We start from the raw sequence: 21558 nt of genomic DNA on the forward strand, positions 1-21558 counted from the left end.
GGCCTGTGGTGACCAGGGCTGGTGAGTGGGCTGGTTCCACTCCCACATCTCCAACCAGGAAAGACCCTGAAGGCATCTATCTGCCCCACGAATGAGAGAGTGAGCCACAGCGTGACAGGACGTTGACCCTCAGACACAGGAAGCACACATCTGCTCCAGGGCTTTTGCACTTGTAGTTGCCTCTGCCCCCTCCAGGTTCTCGCCCTTGCTTCCTTTCAGTCTCTGACTCAATGGTAGCACTTCAGAAGCCACCACCCTTGCAAGATAGCACCCTTGTCAGCCTTCATCTCTTCGAACTTTTTGTTTTTCTCCATAATATTTCTCACTGGTTAACAGAAATGTGTGTGTGAGTGTGCGTGTGTGTGTTTGCTGTCTCCTCACTAGAATGTAAGCACCATGAGGACAGGGTGTTACCAAGCCCCTTGAACATTTCTTAGGTAGTCAGTAAGTAACAGCTGTCTCTTGGTATCCATGGGGGACTGGTTCCAGAACTCCCCATGGATGTCAAAACGCAGGGATGAGCAAGTCACTGAAAGAAAATGGAGTAGTATTTGCATATAACCTATGCACATCCTCCTGGATACTTTAAATCATCTCTAGATTATTTCTAATACCTAATACAATGTAAATGTTATGGAAACATAAACAGTTGATACACTGTCCTGTTTACGGAAGAATGACAAGAAAAAAGTCTGTATGTGTTCAGTACACTTTCCCCCAAAACTTACGGCTATGGAGAACCAACTACTTGTTAAGGAGCAAAGTCACTATTCCTTAACTGACCGGGAGAGGCACTGCGGGACAGGGAGCTGTCCGGAGGCGTTGGCTCCTAACAGCACCTCTGCCTTTGTCCAGCTGGCTGGAAAACTGGCTTGGCTATTTGCAAGGTTGGCTTACTCTGAACCAAATTGCTCCTCATCCCAGGACTATGACATCTGGGTGGGAAAATACCTCCACCTATTGGGAGCAGAAGAGGTCAGGCTTTTTGGCATTGGGACCTGGAGGGAGGGGACACTGGCCCAAGAATCGGAGTCCTACAGGTCCTTGAGGTCCTTACAGCCACCAAGCTGAGTAACACAGAACTGACTTCCTGCTTCTCCCCTTCCCAACCAGGGGCTAGACACCCTCTCTGTCCCCAGCACCCGTGAAATGATCTTTCTGTGTGCTTCTCCCCTGACTCTCTGCCTGCCTCTCCCTATTTCTTCCTTAGTGTCTTCTCCCTCTTCTTTCTCTCTCTCCCCACCTCTCTCCTGGCCCGCTTGGCCTCCCACCCCGCTCCTCCTCCATCTGTTTTCTCCTCCTCAGTGTAGTCAGGTGGCTTAAATGAGTGGCATGAATTGTATCATGCAAAGCACGCTTCGCAGTGCCTGGTATGTATTATAGTAGTGTCCAACAAATGCTCCCCCTCAAGTCCTATACACCATTTCCCTTCTGAGGCCTTATCTCTACCGGATCCCAGGGATCTCTACTGTCCTCCTCCCCTGACGCTGTGTGCGCAGGACGGCCCTCTGAAATCTAGTGTGGGAGCTGCCAACTCCCCGGAGGCAGAGCAAGTTGTGGGAAGGCACTGAGCCCACAAGGCAGTCCCGGGCCGGGAAGTCCAATGGACAGCGCCTACTGGCCAGGAGTGTGGCGCCTGAGGCCCTGTCCTGCTGCCTCCTCCCTGCTCTTGGCCTCTAGGTCCCCTCTCTTCTTCCTCTACCCTTCCTTTGCTCCTCTCTTCTCTCCCAGCCTCTCCCTCCTCCATCTGCTCCCCAAAAACACGTGGCCAATCCCTAGTGCACCTCTTGCAGGTGTTTCTGCTGGGGGACCGGATCCCCGCTCCTGATTGGCCCTCGAACTTATGACCACGCCCCCTTCCCGCCCCCGCCCCTCCAGCCCTAGACCCCTGCGGTCTTGCTGACCTTTCACTCGGGGAAGGGGGAACTTTGTCTCCTCGCCCCTTTTCATTTGGCTTTTCTCCGTTCTTGCAGCCTCTCCCTCCCTTTCTTCCCGTCTCACACTGACTTTCAATTCCTTCCAGGATTTTCTGGGCTCTTAAAGTAAAGGTCGCGTCCGCTGCTGTGTCCCCAGCACCCGCCTCCACGCATCCTTATGAGCCGCGGGGGCCAGGAGGGAGGGGGAGGCGCGGTGCTGCTGGGGAGCCGGAGTCGCCAAGACCGGGGCGCAGCTCGCTCGAGGGGCAGCTGCCCAGATCGGTGCCAGCTGTGCAGCTGTGGGCAGCGCCCTGAGCTGGCATCAAAAGGCGAGCATTAAAAATCCACTCCCGTCTCAGTATCTTCGGGTACTGATTGTCTTGGAATAAGCCATTTGACCGCTTTGGCCTCAGTTTTCTTCTCTGTAAAACAGAGAGAGTTAGCACCCACGGTGGCATAGGAGGTGGCTGGGCACCGTACCATGGAGGAGGGGCAAATGGCTTCTGACCTGCCCACCCCTTGAGGGTCTCCACGTCCCGGGCCAGCTGTGGACAGGGTCATGCCTTTGGTGAGAGCCCTTAGAGCTCCCAGCAGAGGCCGGTGCAGGTCCTCCAGGCCGGGAGGCCCATCCTGAGTGGCCCACTTCTGCCTTGGCTCTGGCCTGGTCCTGGCTGCGACTGGTGCCCAGTCCTTCCCTGCCCTCCGTGCCTTCCAAAAGCAGATCTGGGGCACTGGAAGGGGAAGGGAAGAAGGGAGGGCAGGTGCCAAACTGACAGAGAGGGTGTGTTCTGTGCATTCATTCCAGATGCACCACATGGAGCATCCCATTTAAGCCTAGCTCACTGGATTCTGTGGATGAATGAGCGAGGAGTGAATGAGCAAGCTAGGAAGGTACAATGGTGCCATTAAATAAGGTAGCATATGTCATCCACCTGACATTGCACACGGTCAGCCCTCAGCAAACGCTGTTCCCTTCCTGCTGCCCCCTTAACTGTCCCTCACCCTCTGTGATTGACTCACACTGTGGTGTAATGGAAAGAGCACTAGATTTAGAGTTCAAAATACCTGCCTATGAGTCTTGGTTCTTTCACCCATTGACCTGTGACCTTGGAAAAGTCACCTAACTTCCCTGGGCCTCAATTTCTTCATTTGTAAAAAGGAAATAATAACATTGCCAGATGTATGAAGATCATACAAAATAGATGAAGAACTTTGAAACAGCAGGGCATGGCCCCTAATACGCTCCTCCCCTCTCCACGGCCACATGCCCCCGCTCTACCCCATCCCCAGCCTCAGCAGTGTCAGCAGGATCCAGGACAGGTTAAAATACCAACCTGGCACACCCTTGACACAGATGGCCCTGCTTTGTCACCTCGGCTTCCACCGCTGCTCCATGATGACATTCACAGACTCCGCTGTGGCCCAGCACCCAGGTTTGGCCCACTCCAGCCGCCTGGCCTGAAGTTACCTCGTGTCCATTAAGCCCCAATCCAGATTTCTTTCTCTTTCAATTAAGCCACTTGGCCTGAAGGCCTCTGCCCCTTGAGTCCTGATTTGCACAAATGCCCTATGAATAGCTTTGATTAGAAAGAAAAACCAGCATTTGGTACAAGTGCTGCTCGGCACTGCCCTGAGTCCAGCAGGGAAAGGCAGCCAATTTAACCCAGTGCTGCTTCCTGAGAGATTGGGGACAAGCTAATCTGGGGAGGAGATGGCAGGCAGGCCCCAGCCAGGGCTTGGCAGCTGCTAAGGCCTCGGCCCAAGCCTGAAGAGGCTGCCCCCACCCACACGCGTTCGTGGTTCATGGCCCCCTCTGGCTTGTCTGTCCATTCTTGTGCCAATTCTAGGTTATTAACCTGGGGACACTGGGGCTCAAAAGGACTGGTGTGCTAGCCTCACTCAGAGGGAGGCACGAAAAGGCAGAGAAAGAAGGGGCAGCCTCAGTGGGGTGATAGGACTGTGCCAGCACCCACCTCTTGGAGGCCATATCCCCCTCCCCTCCTGAAGTGTCACTGGGGCCTCAACTCTGCCCCAACATCATACATCATACACCTCTCCTCTCTCCTTGTCTCTGTCTCTCTCTCTCTCTCCTCCACCCCCTCCAAAAAGCAAATATTTAGAAGGGGTCTTTGACATCCTCTTTCTGGTTCAGGTTTTTAATATCTCTTTGAGTCATAGACCCCTTTGAGAATCTCATGAAAGCCATGGGCCCCCTTCCCTGTTAACATGAATGTATATACCAGTATTTTCATTACGTTCAAGGTCTCTGGGAACTGTTGAGGTTTCTGGTAGGCTGAGATTAAGAATTTCGGATCTGGTTCAACCACTATTTTGTTATAGAGGAAGATAATACACTAAGGCCCAGAGAGGGCAAATGACTCACCTGTAGTCACACAGCAAATTAGTGGCACAGCCCATTCTGAAGCTGTTGGGCCAGACTCCCAGTTCAGTGCCCTTTCCACTCCCCCAGTTGGTGTCTCCCTCCGTTTCCCCTCCATAGCTGCACTTCTCCATCAGTCCCGTCTTAGGGCCCTGCACAGAACAAAGTACACACGATATATGGTCAGTCAGCGTGGTTAGCAGGCCAGCTAGAGGAAGGGCCAGCTTCATTTAGCTGGTTCTTCCCGGCAGGGCCAGGGTAGAGGGTTTGATTGCAGAGACATGCGAAGGGCTGGATCAGTGGTTGGCTGGGCCTATTCCAGTGTTCCTGTGACATTTCAGAGCTCCAGGCTGTCACCCTGTGAGGGGCCAAGAGAAGTGTCCTCAGGCTACAGAGCAGGGGACCTGAAGCATGCCCAGCCTTCCTCTAAATGCCAGGAGCTTCACTTTTAAGACCACCTGTCCATCTCTGTTCCTCCTCTGCTCTGGAACCCATGCTGGCTCCCTAGTACCATAGCACCAGATTCAGATTTCTTCCCCTGATGTCTCCTCTGCATAAGATGAGCTCATTTCTGCACTGAGGTCATTGCTGTCCTCCTGTCCCTGGTTGGTGTGTGAGTGGGAACCATTGGGGAGGTGGGCAGGACTCTGGAATGTCCTCTGCCTGCCTGGGGCCTTGGCCGGGGATCTTGCTGTGCCTCACCAGCCATCTCTGTCCCCAGGACTGCAGTGCAACGCGTCCGTGGACCTCATTGGCACCTGCTGGCCCCGCAGCCCCGCAGGGCAGCTAGTGGTTCGGCCCTGCCCTGCCTTTTTCTACGGTGTCCGATACAACACCACAAGTAAGGAAGAAGCTGGAGGGTGGGCCATCAGCTGGGAGGTGGGACAGGATGGGGAGAGCTCGGAGGTGGGGGAAGTAAGGACGATGATGACAATAACAATAATACCTCTTGTGGGATAGCCCCCGTTTTCCAGAGGTCAGCACTGTATTCTCCTGGGTGCCCTGTTCTCATTACTGGTGATTCTCAAGACACTGTCACACTGGGGCTCAGGGAGGTTAGGGAACTTGTCCCATCACCAGCTGGTGAGGGGCACTTTCTTCTGCTGTTAAACTTCACGTTAGCCTCTTTGAGCCTACTATCATACCATGAGACAGGACAGAAGTCATCAGAGCCCCAGCTGTGTGGATAAGAACCCTGAGTCGAGAGGTTCTGAGGCTACCCCAGGCCCTCCAGCCAGGAGGCAGGGGACCCAGAGTTTTAGATGCACAGGCAGAGGCTTGACTCCGTAGGTGGGGTGGGGACAGGACGGGATGGACCAGGGTCCGTCGGATACTTGATCCTCATGTAAACACCTGGCTCCCTGGAGGCCCAGAACCCCCATGGCCCGGCTTTGCAGCTCCCTGCTAGTCCGCTTGCCACTCTCAGAATTAATTTGCTCTCCCCATCAATGACTCAGGTCCCTGCTTATCAAGAGAGCAACAGCTGCGGGCCAGAGGCCCTAACCTACCCAAGGGGAGGGTGGGGGCCAGATCCCTGCAATTGGGGCCCCCTGTGTACACCCTTGATCCTGGTGGTCTTGAACTCAGAGCCCCAAGAGGGTACAGGGGTGACCACAGACACCATGTAGTTTACTCCAAGACTCACTGTGTGACCGCCCAGCACATTCTTCCCCTTGTGGCCTTCCAGCCCCTCATCTGCGGATGGAGAGGGCTGGATGGCTTGGCTTCTAAGATGTCTTCCAGCTCAAAACTCCAAATTCTTCTCCTGCCCTCTTTCCTCTAACAGATGGATTAAGGGGGTTAAGGCTGGGGGCCACCTCAGAGAAGTGGGAAGACCCAGCCAGGGAGTGACTCCCCAGGGAGTGACCTGGGAGACCAGGGTAGGGCAGGAGGTTGGGGCACCCAGATCAAGCAGCCATGTGTGTCTGTACCAAGTCCCGGCCAGGGGAGGGACCCGGGAGAGGGAGAAGAGATGCTGGGAGGGGCATGGGGACCCAGGGGAGGTGTAGAAAGGAAGAAGAGGAGAAGGGCCTCTTGGCCAGGTCAGTCCAAGGGGTGCACAGTTGGCCAGCCCCCAGTATAGTCAGGCCCATTTTATAATAAAGAAATTGGGGCACAGAGAGGCTAATAACTTATCAGAGGTCACAGAGCCTGGAGGCGGGGTCACAACCCAGGGATGAGAGCTCTCATGATGCTGGGGGCTGAGTCCTTCCAGAGCCCCTAGGAAGAAGGCATCATCTGTGCATCAGAGGGAATTCTGGGAGGAGGCATCAGTTCCCGTCATTTCCACTTCCAGAGTGATTCTTGCGCCTGGCCCTTCCTGCCCTCATTCCCCAGTGCCACTGCCCAGACTCAGGTTTCAGATCTGAGTCGGTCACTCCCTCACTTGGAATCCACCCTTCTATGGCCTCTGAGGTCAAGCCCGAGCTCCTGGGTGGGGCCTGCCAAGCTCTCTGTGGTCATGGCCCTGTCACCCTTTGCAGCCAGCCCTGGTCACCCCCTCATGAGCTCCCTCTACTCCCGTTCCAAAGGCTTACTTGACATGTTCCAGATAACCATTTTAACCTCAGGGCCTGGGCGCACACTTCTCCACTTGTCAGTCCTGCCTGAAGTGGCAGCCAGGAGTCCTAGCTTCTCATTCCCACTGCATCTGCAGCTGGCTGAGGAGCCCTTTTATAGGTCCCCTCTGGGCCTCAGATTCTCCACCTGCAGAATGGGTGGGAGGGTTGGGACGCTTCCCTCTGTGATCCCAGGAAAGAGCTGGGGTGATGGCCCCTTGACATGGGGCCGGTCTGTCAGGGCAGGGCTGGAAGACCCCTTTCCAGGTGCCCCTGGCGCCAGATGAGGCGGAGCACGCCCAGGCAATCAGTTGCAAGTGGGTGCCAGAGCTGCACCTCATCATTAGGCACTAATTAATCCGTTTACTGATGAGTTGCTGCCAGGACTTCTAGGCCCTCTCCTTAATGCCCTCCCTCCTGCTGCATCCGATCTTCAAAGGGATGGGAAGCATTTCCAAAAATATCCATTTTCCCGTGAGTCTTCAGGAGGACTGCTCAGCTCAGCAATTAAAGACAAGGAGGTCGCATCTTCCCTGGCAACGGCTCCCCGCTTGTTGGGCCTGCTTGCTTTTGGATCAGGTCCTTTCTCCCCATCAAAGCCTGCTCCCTCTGGGCGGCCCAGCCTTGGGTGGGACTCCTGCCTCTCCCCCACATGCCAAGGGGGGTAAGGGTGTTGAGCAAAGGGGGCACCTACCACGACATCCACCGGCACTCTTTGGTGGGGACAAGTGACGCGTTCTGAGTCTCATGTAAGGTTATATAAATACAGCTCCAAGACAACAATAATAAAAATAACAGCCAACATCACATGCCAGGTACAGTTCCAAGCACCTTGTGCATGTTAACTAAAAATACTCAACTCTTGAAGCAGGAGCCGCGAATCAGACCTTCTAACACAGAGGAGGAAGCGGACATGTTTCGGGATATGCCCAAGGTCACACAGCTAGTAGAAGGTAGTGACAGGATTTGACCCTAGGCTATCTGGGTCCAGGGCCCACATTTAGCACTACTTTGTGCTGCCTCTTAACTCAAGCACCACCTATCCCGTCCCACCGCCCCGGGCCCCTTCCAACCTGATCTCTGTCCCCAAGCCGACTTCCTTAGAGGTATTTCGGAGCAGCCTCTGGTCCCAGGACTTCTCAGCCATGACAGAGACAATGGGTTCCCCTGGTACCTCGCCTCTGCCTCCCCTCAGACCTCTGTGAAAACCCAATGGCTGAGCCCTCCGGTACTCATCCCTCATTTGGCAATTAAGAGAGTCAGCAGCCTCTTCACCAACTCTGCTCAAAGGCCTGAGGCTCCCCGAGACTGCGGTCCACTGACATGGAAGAGCTTTAAGAATCCATTTAGTTGCTGCAGCTGAGCTACTCCTCAGCAGAGGGACCAGGGAGGGGAGTGGAGTGAGAGAGGAGAGGCCACGACTACCTTTCAGCCCTGGAGGCCAGGACAGGCTCCCTGTCATCACCTTCATGTCCTGATGCTGCCAGCAGAGAGGCAGCTCCCAGGCTAGATGGTCCCTTGGGGATCAGCTGGTCCAGCCCCTCCTTTTATAAATGAGAAGGGAGGTTCCAGAGGTCACTCATGCAGCACAACAGCAACTGAGCTGGCCCCAGGGCCCCAGCCTCTAGACCTTCACAGGGTTCTGCCCCATGGGGCTTTAGACTCAAGGACCCGGACTCCGGCAGCTTGGTAGCCATAGGAAGGCCTGAGGTGAGGGAGGCTCCAGTGGGGATGCTCAGGGCTTCATTTCTCTGCCAAGCAATTCTGCCTGGAGTCAGAGCCAGAATTAACTCAAGGAAGCATGTTTAGAGCTACTGATGCCAGAGCTGGGTACAGGGTGGGGTGGGGCGACCTCTGCCAGCAGAGAAGATGAAATGGAATTTAGAACTTGCTCTGTCCCTTCCCAGCTGGGTTTCTGGACCCCAGAGCTCGAGCCTGGTAGACAGGAAGGAAGGTGAGGGGAACATGTTGGGCAGCTCTGCCCATCCCAGGACCCTAAAGGCAGGTGTCAGTTCAGTTCACAGGACCCCTCTCCATCTCCTTAGAAGGTGACAGGTTCTGGGCCACCATCCAGGCTGGTGGCTGCATGAACCCCCATATGTCTCCTGCCTTCTTCCTTGAGTGACATGGGCCTGGTTAGGAGCAGCTGTGGCAGATCCGAGTGACGAGATCCCCCCACACATGCCTGTCACCTGTCATTTTCTGTCGAAAAGACCTCCACCATCTTCCAACAGAGGCCCACTGTGGGGAAGTGCCATCCTGGGGACCTTCCCAAGACCTGCCCCGTGAACTTTGAGCCCCCATGGGCAACACGTCCAGTGAGGACTTCCCACGGCCACCTCTATCAGATGGCTCAAAATGAGAAGCCCGTCATCACCTTCCACGTGAGCTGTCACCGCATACCCTTCCACCACTCATGCCCAGCCTCGTGAGAATCGCCTCATGAGGTCTCACCATTTTTTGCTGTCTTACAAGACCCCCGAATAGGAGATTTCTAGGAAAGCACCTACCTAGTCATCTGCCACCACATAAGGACTTGCAAGGAAACATCCCAGGGAGCTGGCCAAGCCTGTCCCTGGGCCAGTCCTGTGGGCAAGATCGTGCCAGCTTGGGTGGGCAGAGCCATGGCCCACAGGTGGGAATCGGGAGAGCCACCAACCCCTGCTGAAGGCAGAGTAGAAAGAGGGAGGAAGGGCTGGGCACGGTGGCTCACACCTGTAATCCCAGCACTTTGGGAGGCCAAGGCAGGCAGATCACCTGAGGTCAGGAGTTCAAGACCAGCCTGACTAACATGGAGAAACCCCATCTGTACTAAAAATACAAAAATTAGCTGGCCGTGGTGGTGCATACCTGTAATCCCAGCCACTCAGGAGGCTGAGGCAGGAGAATCAGTTGAACCCGGAGGCGGAGGTTGTGGTGAGCCAAGATTGCACCATTGCACTCCAGCCTGTACAACGAGAGCAAAACTCTGTCTCGAAAAAAAAGAAGAAAAAAAAAGCGTCAGGAAGATGGGGGTGGGGTAAGGAAGTTCCTCTCCCCAGCTTCACTCCACACAGCCCCCACCCAGCAGGTGCCTGTGCTGGCCTAGATGGATGCAGAGACGGCTGGCCATCTACAGATCCCCCTATTCATCCATCTGGGCCAGGATGGTCAGACAGGGGCCCGGGGCTGCTCCGCCATCACTGCCTCTCTCTTCCTTTTCCAGACAATGGCTACCGGGAATGCCTGGCCAACGGCAGCTGGGCCGCCCGCGTGAATTACTCCGAGTGCCAGGAGATCCTCAATGAGGAGGTGAGGCTGAGCCAAGCGAGGCTGCCCTTATGGGGGGGTCCAGGGTCTCCGTAGTTTTGTGCCTGCTACTTGGAGTCACGGAGCCAGAGGCTAATGTCAAGGCCCTGCCGTAGCAAAGCCGACTGGGGAGCTGGAGCCGTTGGCTTAGAAATGGCCCATGAGCCATTGAGAGCGAGCTGGGCTGGTGGGGCACTGGCCAGGCTCTGATGGCGATGAGATGGGTCCTTGTTCCTTCCTTCCTTCCTTCTCCTCATGCTCATTGGGCAGCCGCTTGCACTGGGCATGGGACTGTCCTGGGGGTGGAAAGGGAGACCAGACTCGGTCACAGGAGTCCCACCCTTTCCCACCACTCGAGCCTGAGAGATGCTGGAACCCCAGGGGGCTGTATGGGAACCAGGGACAGGGTGTAGGTAGCAGTGCAGGTCAAAAAAGCCCTTGGAAAACCTTTTAAAATGTTAAATGTTTTTGAGTAGAAGTTGCTTACACAGAATTCAGAAGGTACAAATGGGAATACAGTGTCCCCTCCCACCCCGTCCCCAGCCACTGGATTCCCTGCCAGAGGCAACCGTTTTGCCAATTTCACTAATGTTCTTCCAGAGACATTCTCTGCATATACGGGTAATTATATATAGGTATTCTTTTTTGTTTTACCTGAATGTTGCATATTAGTCTACGCCTTGCTTTCTTCATATAATCATCTGTCTTGGAGATGGTTCCACATCAGTACATAAAGAGCATCTTCATTCTTTCTGCATTTGCATAATATCACAAAATATACCCTAATTTATTCTAACCAGTCTTTATTCCTAGTCTTCGGTTATTACAAATGGTGCAGCAATGAATAATCTTTGAAGGGTGACATTTGGCAGAGACACAAATATGTCTATCCTGGAGCTGCTGCTGCCCTCAGTCTCTCCCACTCCCTCTCCTTTCCCACCCGACGCTTTCTCCCTGGGTGCTGAGGAAGGCGGAGGTCAAAGGGCAGAAGGGGGGACACCCCGGGCTGTCTGAGGACCCGGACTTCTGAGTGTGGAAGAGATGCACCAACCTAGGCAGTCGCAAGAACCCATCACCTAAAGATCAGAGCTGGAAAGGACCTTGGAGACTCTCCCTCCCATCTTGAGGTTCCCAGACCTGCCTGGTTATAAGAATCGCCCAGAGGCAGATCACCTGAGGTCAGGAGTTGGAGACCAGCCTGGCCAATATGGTGAAACCCCGTCTCTACTAAAAATACAAAATTAGCCAGATGTGGTAGTGGGCGCCTATAATCCCAGTTATTCAGGAGGCTGAGGCAGGAGAATCGCTTGAACCTGGGAGGCGGAGGTTGTAGTGAGCCAAGATCATGCCACCGTGCTCCAGCCTAGGCAATAGAGCAAGACTCCATCAAAAAAAAAGAAAAAAATCGCCCAGAGCACTCGTCCAAATACAGGCTCCGGGGCCACACCCAACACCTAAGAAACACACTGTCCAGGGAGGACCTGGGAATCCGTGTCTTTAATGAGTGCCCCCAGGGAGCCTTCTGATGGGGCAAAAGCCAGAAACTCTAATCTAGTGCAACCCGTTCACATTACAGACAAGGAGACTGGGGACCAGAAAAGCGGAATGAGTAACACAAGGTCATGTGGCCAGAGTGAGTCAGAGCCTGGAACCCTGGGCTTTGAAGCTCAGGCTCTGCTTTGCCCACTGCCAGGTATCTGGAGTGAAACAAAGTTAACGGAGGAAGAATCGCTTTCCTCCACCTGTAGCTCCCACCCTGGCCTGGCATGCTTTGGTTAGCCCCACCCCTGGCTTCCTGGCCTCAAGTCACTGAGCTAACTCGGACTCTGCTGTCTCCTTCTAGAAGCTGCAGATAGGTCAGTGCCTAGCGTAAAAGAATGATGAGTTCTTCCCTGGTGCTGCTCTGGCAGGACGGGGGCTGCCTGGATCTCAGATCCCACAGGCCAGACCTTCGGGTGGCACTCAAGGCTGGGGTGGGTTGGTTGGGCTCCCTCATGATCTGACCTGAGCAGAGAAAGCCCCCAGCTTGCTAAGCCCCCACACAGAGTCCACCTGGAAAGCCCTGGGATTGGGAGGAGGGCTCCTCCTGGACCGGGGGAAGGAATTGGGGTTCCAGGTTAGGAGACTTAGTTGGGCCAGAGGACATGGCCTTGGCTCGGGGGTGGGAGTGGGCAAGACCGTTCAGGGATGTGGGACCCATAGCCTGGCACACAGTAGAGGACGTGGGGGGAAAGGAAAGCGAGTCAGTGCTGTCGGTGACTCAGGACCACACACCATGCCAGAAAGAGGCGGCTGGGAGGAGGCACAGCCAAGGCCCGAGGCCAGGCCGCCAGCCGCACAGTCTGTCACCGCTGGTCCCGGCCTCACTCCCGGCACTCCACCCTCCTGAGGTGGGGTCTTCGTGGGTCACCCGTCTCTCCTGCTCTAATGTAAGCCCCTTCCTTTCAGTTGGCTGAGGGAGACACTCAGCAGCCCCCATTTGAGTGGCAGCTTTCTCAGCTCTGGACCTGGACTAAGCCCTAATTAAGCTCCAGCGCCCTAGGGTATTGTAGATAATGGATTCACAGAAGTCTGCCTGTGACCTGGGACTTGCGAGGGTACCCCAAGGCCAGGTACCCCAGGAGATCTGTCCAAAGCCGGCACCACCAGGGACAGGCCCCCAAGTGGGGAGCCTGTTGCATGCATGGCTAGCCCGGGGATGGCACTGAGCCCCCAGCACCACCCTACATGCCCCCCACACCCGGTATCAACACCTTCTCCCTCCACTATGTTCTCTCCCTTCCCCACCATCCGACTCTTCCCCATCCCTGACACTTGCACACACACCATCCCCTTTCCCCACGCTCTGCTGAGCACAGGAGCCGGGGCTCAGGCACAGTCTGGGAGACCACACCTTGGTGAGACATGAAACGGATTCTGGGGTCTGGGTTTGTGGGCCAAGGTTCACTGCTCATCGTGTGGGGAGAGGCAAACTGTGAAGGTGCTTTTTCCTGAAACAAAGCTCCGATTCTGTGGGCCTGGGGTAGGGCCTATAGCCCACTCTCCTCACCATCACTGCCAGCGTCTCCATGTGCAGTTGCTGGGCCAGGGCCCTTTGAGGATCAAGGGGCCAGAGTGAGTGCCCGCTGCGAGGCAAGAGGAGTTGCTCTGGAAGCCTCGGTGGAGAGGAGGTGCCAGAATGGAGGGAGCACCAGGGGGGAACTTGAAAGGGAGGTCTCATTGCTACTGTCCCAGCGAGGCATCAGGACGGGTCTGGCACTGCAGCACCTGGGACGAGGTGGTGTTCTGCAGAGAGTCCACGGCACTAATTGCTTATTCGATTCGGGTCACTGAGGGTACAGTGGAGTGGGCTCTGCCGAGTGCCATGCTGTGCCACCCTCCTTAGGGTGGGGTGCCTGCTGGTCTTAGGTCTCCAAACTGGACAGAGATGGAGTGCTGCTGGTCAGGGCCCCAGGGGTGGCTGTGTCCTGTGGACTTCCCAGCTGCTTTGCTGTCATCGTGGCCATCGGTCGGGGTGTCACTGGCTGTCCCTGGGGGTGCTGCTGACTCTCCAGGTGTCACTGGCCACCTCTCAGGGTGTTCCTGGGAGTCTCTCAAGGCCCCCCAAGAAATGTCCCAGGGGGCTGGGTGCAATGGTGCACACCTCTATCCTCACACTTTGGGAGACAAAGGTGGGCGGATTGCCTGAGCTCTGGAGTTTGAGACCAGCCTGAGCAACATGATGAAACCCCATCTCTACCAAAATACAAAAATTAAGCCAGGCGTGGTGGCGCATGTGTGTGATCCCAGCTACTCGGGAGGCTGAGGCAGGAGAATCACTTGAACTGAGGAGGCAGAGGCTGCAGTGAGCCAAGATCCCACCACTCCAGGCTGGGTGACAGAGCAAGACTCCATCCCCCGACCCAAAAAAAAAAAAAAATGTCCCAGGGAAACAGGGAAAAGAGGGATTTCAATGCCAGGCAGACCCAGGTTCTAGATACATGGCGTGGCCAAGTATTCAGCCTCTTCCACGGGAAGAACGGGATGAGAGGGTCAGTCTCCAAGGGCAGCTGTGGGAAAGAAAAGCATTGGTGTCTGCTGAGCTCCTGGCACAGGGCTCAGCATACAGCAGGTGCTTAATAGATGACTCCTCCCCACTCCATCCCCAAGGGCCTGGCGTGGCCTGACTCAGGGGCAAGGCCAGGCCCTGGCAAGGGACAGTGAAGGGTCTCGCTGCATGCTGTGCTCGTCCTGCGAACAAGGCAGGAGTGTCGTGCCATGCTCGGCTCCACACATGCTGTCATTACCCAGGGGCTTCTCAGCATGGATTTGTGGGAAATTTAATAAAAGGATATTAAATACCAGCTCCAGACAGCCTGTGATATGTGCATATATTCCAGAGCCTCTGGATTGGGGCCTCTGCCACCAGGCGCTTAGAGATCCTCCCCTCTTACATGGGTGGGTGATGGGTACCCTCCCCTCGCTTCCCCTCTCTGTCTCTCTCTCTCCTGCCTTCGTTCACACCTCCCTGGATCCCAGCCCTTTGGAGGCTGGAGTTGCTAATGTGATTTCCTGCCATGTTCCAGCAAGCCTGCCTCGAAACCAGCTCGAAGAACAGTTTCTATAGGAGCCTCTGGAGCTGAGAGGTTCCCCAGTGAAGATGCCCCTTCAGAAGGGCCTTGGCTCCTCCTGGGATGCCTGGTAGATAGGGCTGGACTTGGTCTCTGGTTTCGTGGGTTCTCTAATTCTGACAGGAAGGCCCGTGAAGGGCCAGGAGCTCCTTGGTGGCTCTGAGAGGATGATGAGGGCCGTTGTGAGCTCACCGCTTCTCGGTACTTGCACGTTACCCATTTCTGTGCCTCATCATCTGTCAGCCCCACCCCAGAACCCGGAAATCGGGAGGAAGGGAGGTGCTGCCAGGGACCCCTCCCTTCTCAAAGCCACCTGCTTTCCAACACCTGTCCCTCCTTCCTTCACTCACACACTGCGTTGGAGGTCTACTGCGTGTCAAGCTCTGAGTTTCCAGGCCCTGCTTGCTTCTTGGGACCTGTAAGAGTGTGGGTGAGGGCTTTGCTCTTGGGCAGGGGTCTGCAGGGAGCTGGGCATGGGGACTGGCCAGTCCCATGTGATGGGCTGGGGACCTGTTTCAGCCTTCGCATCTTGCCAGTTGGCACATGCAGGCAGGAGGTGGTTTTGATGTTGCTTGGCTTCCAGTGCATCTGCATAACCTCTGTGCTGTTCACCCACAAAATAAAGCCCAGACACCCTTCCCGCTCCCGACGGGGTTGCCCTGGCAGTTTAAGACGATAACAGATGTGAAAATCCTCTGTTAAGTGGGAAGGCTTCATCACTTTTGGAACTTAAGATTGCTGGAAAGAGGAGGGCAGTGACCTCCACCGGTATACTTAATTCATTGAGAAATAAACCGAGGAATGTGTTCCAGACCCGGGAGAGGATCCGGCTCACTCTGCACAGATCCCGCTGGGCCAGGGATGGGGAAGGCCCTGGGAAGTGAGTAACGGAGCCTAAAGAGACTTTTCTGTGGTTTCTGCTGATTTCCCCTTGTGGCTCGCAGGAGCAGGCTGTGTAGCAGCAGGAGGGTTTTAGGGGCGCCAAGAAGATGGTGACTCGGTTCAGAAATGGGTGGAGAAGAGAAATCCCAGGAGAATGACGTGTCTGCAGCTGAGAGGTCCACCTGATGTTCCAATCAGGCGGAAGCATGGGCAGATGCGGGTGTGAGGGCGCCACTGTGAGCCGGCCACACGCACCCGTGCACTTGGAGGGGAGTCTGTGTGGAGTAGGGAATCCTGCGTGATGTGGAGGTTCAGTTCGACACAACACGCAGTAGTGAACAGAGCATGGGATTCAGGGACAGACAGACGTCAAACTGGATGGATTTGCTCTGATGTGAAGCCTGACCGGCAGCAGGTGCTCGGGAAGTGGGGGTGGCCCTTGAAATCATGACCCGCTCCATCCCAGCCACCCCCAGGCGATGTCCTCACACAGTGGCTCACATCCAGTGGGCACAAGGGCTGAGCTATGCAGAAGCCTCACCTCTGCCCCTCTCTCCTGCTCCAGAAAAAGAGCAAGGTGCACTACCATGTTGCAGTCATCATCAACTACCTGGGCCACTGTATCTCCCTGGTGGCCCTCCTGGTGGCCTTTGTCCTCTTTCTGCGGCTCAGGTGAGAAGACCCCAGCAGTGCCTCCTCCTGTCCCCAGGCCCTAGAGCAGGGGCAGGGTGGAGAAGTGAGAGACAGGAGTAGCTCTGGGTTGGGGTGGGGTTGCTGGGAGGGGGTGCAGGGGCTGGCTTATCCAGGAGTCTCAGGTCTCTGGGAACATCTGGCAGAGCCGCTCTTCCCCCTCCCCAGTAGCTGCTAGAATGGTGGGGAGGGACAAAGTTTGTCTTGTGTCACCCACACCCAGGCTGGGCTGCTCCCACTGGGGTGACCAGGCAGATGGAGCCCTAGAGGTGGAGGCTTCATGGAGTGGTGCCCCCTTTTCAGGTTCAAAGGTGCCTGGGCCCCAGCGCTACTGCCAAGGATGCAGGTGGCAGAGCTAGGGATGGGGACAGGTGGGATCGGGAGCCGAGCATCAGGGCTGGAGGCTGGGAGCAGGGCTAACCCCTGTGACTGTCCATCCTGGAATGGCAGGGAATGGAAGGCACCACCAGGGGAAGCAGGCATCCCCAGGAAGCCAGCTGCCCCGGTCAATGGAGCACAGGCTGCATTGCCAGGCTCTGCGTGGGGCTTGTGTCTGGGTGGGCTGCAAGCAGGAAGGGCTCCATGGGGCATCAGGAGAGCCTTGCTGCCACCTCCCTGTGTTACTTGGCTAGTTGGCCTCACCCCATGCCTCAGTTTCCTCATGTACACTTCTGGGTGGGGGCTTTGCGGACAGCCTGCCCCTCATCCTCTCTCCTGTCACTCCGTCACCTGCCCGTCCTGCTGTGCCAGGAGCATCCGGTGCCTGAGAAACATCATCCACTGGAACCTCATCTCCGCCTTCATCCTGCGCAATGCCACCTGGTTCGTGGTCCAGCTCACCATGAGCCCTGAGGTCCAGCAGAGCAACGTGGTATGTCCCGGCGGGGACGTGGGGAGCAGGCCGGGCCAAGCCCAGGTCAGAGGTGGGCCTGTCCTGCAGAGGAGGGGCCCACAGAACAGGAGTGGGACCCCAGGGTGTGCCCCGTCCTGCCCGGGGGAGGCCCAGGCCCAGGGCTTGGTGCCGCCCCTGCCCCCATCATCATATCCGGTTGGGGGTGGGGTGGCAGGCCTGGTGCAGGTTGGTGACAGCTGCCTACAACTACTTCCACGTGACCAACTTCTTCTGGATGTTCGGTGAGGGCTGCTACCTGCACACAGCCGTCGTGCTCACCTACTCCACCGAGCGGCTGCGAAAGTGGGTGTTCATCTGCATCGGCTGGGGTGAGCTGCGCAGTACCCCACCCCCCAGAGGCTTGGGCAGTGGTGGCCACCGGGCTGCCCTCCCTCGCCCAGACTCAGGCCAGCGGGGTGGGGGGCTTGAGGGATAGAGGCCTTGTTGGGGCAATGGGGTATGCATCATAGCCCTCTGCTCCTCTTGGGGGTGGTGGGCAGTAGGAGCACCTTGAAGGAGGCCTGTGAGTTTGAGATCCACCCCGGGTAGTCCCAGGACCCCTGGAGCCTGGGCTGCACTGGGGTCCTCCAGGCCTGTGCCTCCCAGCCCCCGATGAGGGCTCTGTGACAGCCCATCTCTCCCCCAGGTGTGCCCTTCCCCATCATTGTGGCCTGGGCCATTGGGAAGCTGTACTACGACAATGAGAAGTAAGTCACCTCCTTTCACTCCCTGACCCCAAGGTTTAGGCTCCCAGCCCAGCTTGGTGACAGTCTCCAAGGGCCTTGGGCCATGCCGCCTTTCCTGTCAGGACCATGGTTTTCTGCATCTATAAAGGGAGGGATTTGGGGGCTGGACTCAATCGGAGGGTCCCTGCCTGTGCTCTGCCTAGGTGGGGCTGGACAAGCAGGACCCAGCCTCCTCTGCTTCGCAGGAAGCAGCCTGGAGCCAGACTTCCCAGGTTCAGAATCATGGTTCCATCATTAAATAGCTGTGTGACCTTGCACTGATTGCTGCAGTGTGCCTCAGTTTCCTCATCTGTAAAATGGATGTGCTATTGCCTCAAAGGGCTATTGTGGGGTGATGAGTTAATCTGTATTAAGCATTTAGAATAGTTCCTGGCACATAGAGCAAATGCTGTATAAACGTGTTATATTTATATTAAGATGTCTTAATAAAAGATGCTGCGAATTTAATAGAAATGGACCCACATGATCTCAGAGGCTCATTCCAGCTCTGAAGTTCTTTGGTTCCTTATGAAACAGACTCAGATGTTTTCAATCATGCCTGAAAAGCTGATTTCTGCTGCAATGGTTCTCAATCTTGCTCACATTAAAATCACCTGGGATGCTTCAAAAAGTACCAGTGCCCACGTTCCGCCCCCAGAGAGTTGGGTGTAATTGGTCTGGGGTGTGGCCTGGCACCCAGACTTCGTTAAAACTGCCCAGGTGATTCTAATGTGCAGCTAAAATTGAAAACCACTGAGAGAGGGGGGCAGAAAAGGTGGACATGGATGGCAGTGGAGCCCCAGGATGTTCTTTGCCAAACAAAGTGTTCCCAGGAACCTGTCTGACCTGGAGTCCAAGTGCCCTCCATCACAGTGACAAGCCCTCTCCTCCCCCATGGAGGGAACGGGGCCTGCACAGCTTCACTGGGCTGGATGAGGAGCCTGGAACATTATCTTGCATCCTTTTGAGGGTGACTCCCTCCTGACTCAGGCCCGGCTGGCTCTCACTGCATTTGCACAGCCAGAAAGGTGGGGGCCCAGCCTGGATGGGAGGCCTGGGTCCCAGAGCAGGAGCACTGTAAATCCTGAGTGGTGGTGCCTGCAGATGTGTGCGTGTGAGTACAGGAGGTGGTGGGGAAACTGGTTTCAAAAAATGCTTGGGGCCGGGTAAGGTGGTTCACGCCTATAATCCCAACAGTTTTGGAGGCCAAGTGGCCAGATCACTTGAGGTCAGGAGTTCCAGACCTGCCTGGCCAACATGGTGAAACCCACATCTACTTAAAAAAATACACAAATTAGCAGGGTATGCTGTTGCATGCCTTTAGTCCCAGCTACTCAGGAGGCTGAGGCAGGAGAATCTCTTGAACTCAGGAGGCAGAGGTTGCAGTGAGCTGAGACTGCACCACTACACTCCAGCTTGGGCAACAGAGTGAGACTGCACAAATCTCAAAAAACAAAGCAAAACAAAAACTGTTTGAGCTAAAGGAGAAAGGGGGTCTGAGCGGCTCTGAAGCCCCACCTGGTGGTGAGAATTCAACACTGCAACAGAGAGGATCTGGGTGTGAGAAAGCAGAAAAACCTTGCCGGCCAGAGGTCCAAGGACTCGACTGGCCCTCAGAAGTTGTGTTTGGCTGGCATGGTGTTTTCTGAAAACTTCATTTTGTAGCCAATCTTTAAAAAGTCCCAAGGTTTTATATACATATCTCAATTTCTGGCTTATGAGATCTAGCCACTGGGGGTTCCTACCCATGAGGACTTACGGGCTTCCAGTTTGTCTGGTCCCCAGGCCTCCCTGGAGCTTGCTGGAGGGACGCTCGGGAAAAAGCAAAGCGATTACCTCCTGCAGCAGGTGGGACCTGTGCACGTGATCCTCTCAAGGTCGTTTAGTCCGCGATTAGACAGATTCAGGCCGAGATTGTGAACTGCTGGGTGCCCACTGGGTGACGGGTGTGGTGCCACTCCCACCAGCAGCCCCCCAGAGGCCATGCTGGGCCTCAGCCACAGCTAGGGGACTGTGAGGGGGAGCTGAAGACGCAGGCTGTGTTGGGCCGATAACCATTCCGGCCACTCAGTCTTTCCCACTGTCCCCCTCCTGCCCCAGTGCTTGCTTCCAACTTTGCATGTCATTGCAGAGGATGCTGTCCATTCTGCAGATGGGACAACTGAGGCACAGCAGTGGAATCAAGTGACTTGACCTTCTCCCAGGGTTGGAATTGGGGCGTCTATCTCCTGGCCTCCAGCCCCAGTCCTGTCCTGGCCAAGCTATGTGCCTCCCCATGCCACTGAGGTGGACGCAAATGACCCCTCCTCCCTTTTCCTCTGTGGCCTTCTAGGTGCTGGTTTGGCAAAAGGCCTGGGGTGTACACCGACTACATCTACCAGGGCCCCATGATCTTGGTCCTGCTGGTAAGAACCTGGGTAGGGGTGGGAAACAGAGCCCAGTGGAGAGGGGCAATCAGTGCTAACTGTGAACCAAAAAGACCCCTCTGCCTAGAGGTGGGGGCCACACAAACAGGGGGCATGGGCTGGGGATGTGCAGGTGCTCTTGAGGAGGAGGGAGAACAGTAGGAGCACTGAGGCAAGAGTTGAGAAGGCTGCATTCCAGCCTCTTGCACACTCCGGCCTGCTGGTGTGCTCAAATTGCAGATCAATTTCATATTCCTTTTCAACATCGTCCGCATCCTCATGACCAAGCTCCGGGCGTCCACCACATCTGAGACCATTCAGTACAGGTAACTGGGTACCGCCTCCCACAGGCCTGGCAGTCCTTCCTGATAAAAACCTGCTCCCCATGCCTCTCACATGCCAGAGACCTGCCACTCCCTCCCCCGACCCGGCTCTGTCCTGGGGTGGGCTGTGACTCTGAGCCTCCCCACCTGCCCCACCCCAGGAAGGCTGTGAAGGCCACTCTGGTGCTGCTGCCCCTCCTGGGCATCACTTACATGCTGTTCTTCGTCAATCCCGGGGAGGATGAGGTATCCCGGGTCGTCTTCATCTACTTCAACTCATTCCTGGAGTCCTTCCAGGTACAGCCCTGGAGGGCCACATTGGCGCCTCCTTGGGTGGGGATTCTCCCAAGCAGAGGCCTGGAGGGCAGGAGGCCAGGGAGAAGCAAGGGGTAGCCTAGAGGCTGGGTGGGCGACACCTGCAGCCAGGCTTTGACGCCTCCTCTCTCCTCCCCAGGGCTTCTTCGTGTCTGTGTTCTACTGTTTCCTCAACAGTGAGGTGAGGACCACGGGACCTGCCTCGGGGCTCAGGGTGGCAAAGCCTTTTGGGGCCAGAGATTATCTAGAGCCTTCTCCTCCCCTTCCAGGGCTGGCTCTCTCTTCCCTGCTCCTCCTAGGGTGATGCTGCTGGGAGCCCCAGGCCGATCCCCCCTCCACCTGTCCACTCCCACAAGACAGCCCCTTCTTTGCTCTCAGAGGCAGCTGGCACCAGGCCAGAAGCCAGGGCTCCAGTCTCCTTGATGAGCCTGTGAGAACCAGGAAAGGAGGAGCCCTGGGCAGGGGATGCGTGTGGGTTGAGGGTAGGGAGCCTTCAGGGCAAAGGGCATACGGTGCCGTCGTGTGAGTTGGAAAAGGATGTCCCTTCCCCAGTGCACTTTAGAAACCTGTTCTG

General features: G+C 56.0%; 1 protein-coding gene across 6 annotated transcripts in view; it reads left to right on the plus strand.

Annotated features, from left to right (window-relative positions):
• CRHR1 (corticotropin releasing hormone receptor 1) overlaps positions 1 to 21558 on the plus strand; it is a 49030-nt gene that overhangs the window by 26119 nt on the left and 1353 nt on the right. For 3 of the 6 annotated variants that reach the window (XM_078373397.1, XM_078373398.1, XM_002748102.6), the window contains 10 exons: positions 5018 to 5137; positions 10060 to 10145; positions 16200 to 16306; positions 17075 to 17195; positions 17392 to 17545; positions 17863 to 17923; positions 20274 to 20346; positions 20587 to 20672; positions 20831 to 20966; positions 21124 to 21165. In XM_078373397.1, the coding sequence (XP_078229523.1) occupies positions 17166 to 17195; positions 17392 to 17545; positions 17863 to 17923; positions 20274 to 20346; positions 20587 to 20672; positions 20831 to 20966; positions 21124 to 21165 (582 nt within the window). In that variant the 5' untranslated portion in view covers positions 5018 to 5137; positions 10060 to 10145; positions 16200 to 16306; positions 17075 to 17165. Of the gene's footprint in view, positions 1 to 5017; positions 5138 to 10059; positions 10146 to 16199; positions 16307 to 17018; positions 17196 to 17391; positions 17546 to 17862; positions 17924 to 20273; positions 20347 to 20586; positions 20673 to 20830; positions 20967 to 21123; positions 21166 to 21558 lie in introns of all 6 variants that reach the window. The other 3 variants (XM_078373399.1, XM_035300246.3, XM_035300245.3) reach the window with 2 other exon arrangements.

This window comes from Callithrix jacchus, chromosome 5, assembly GCF_049354715.1.
Source record: "Callithrix jacchus isolate 240 chromosome 5, calJac240_pri, whole genome shotgun sequence".
Taxonomy (NCBI): Eukaryota; Metazoa; Chordata; class Mammalia; order Primates; family Cebidae; genus Callithrix; species Callithrix jacchus.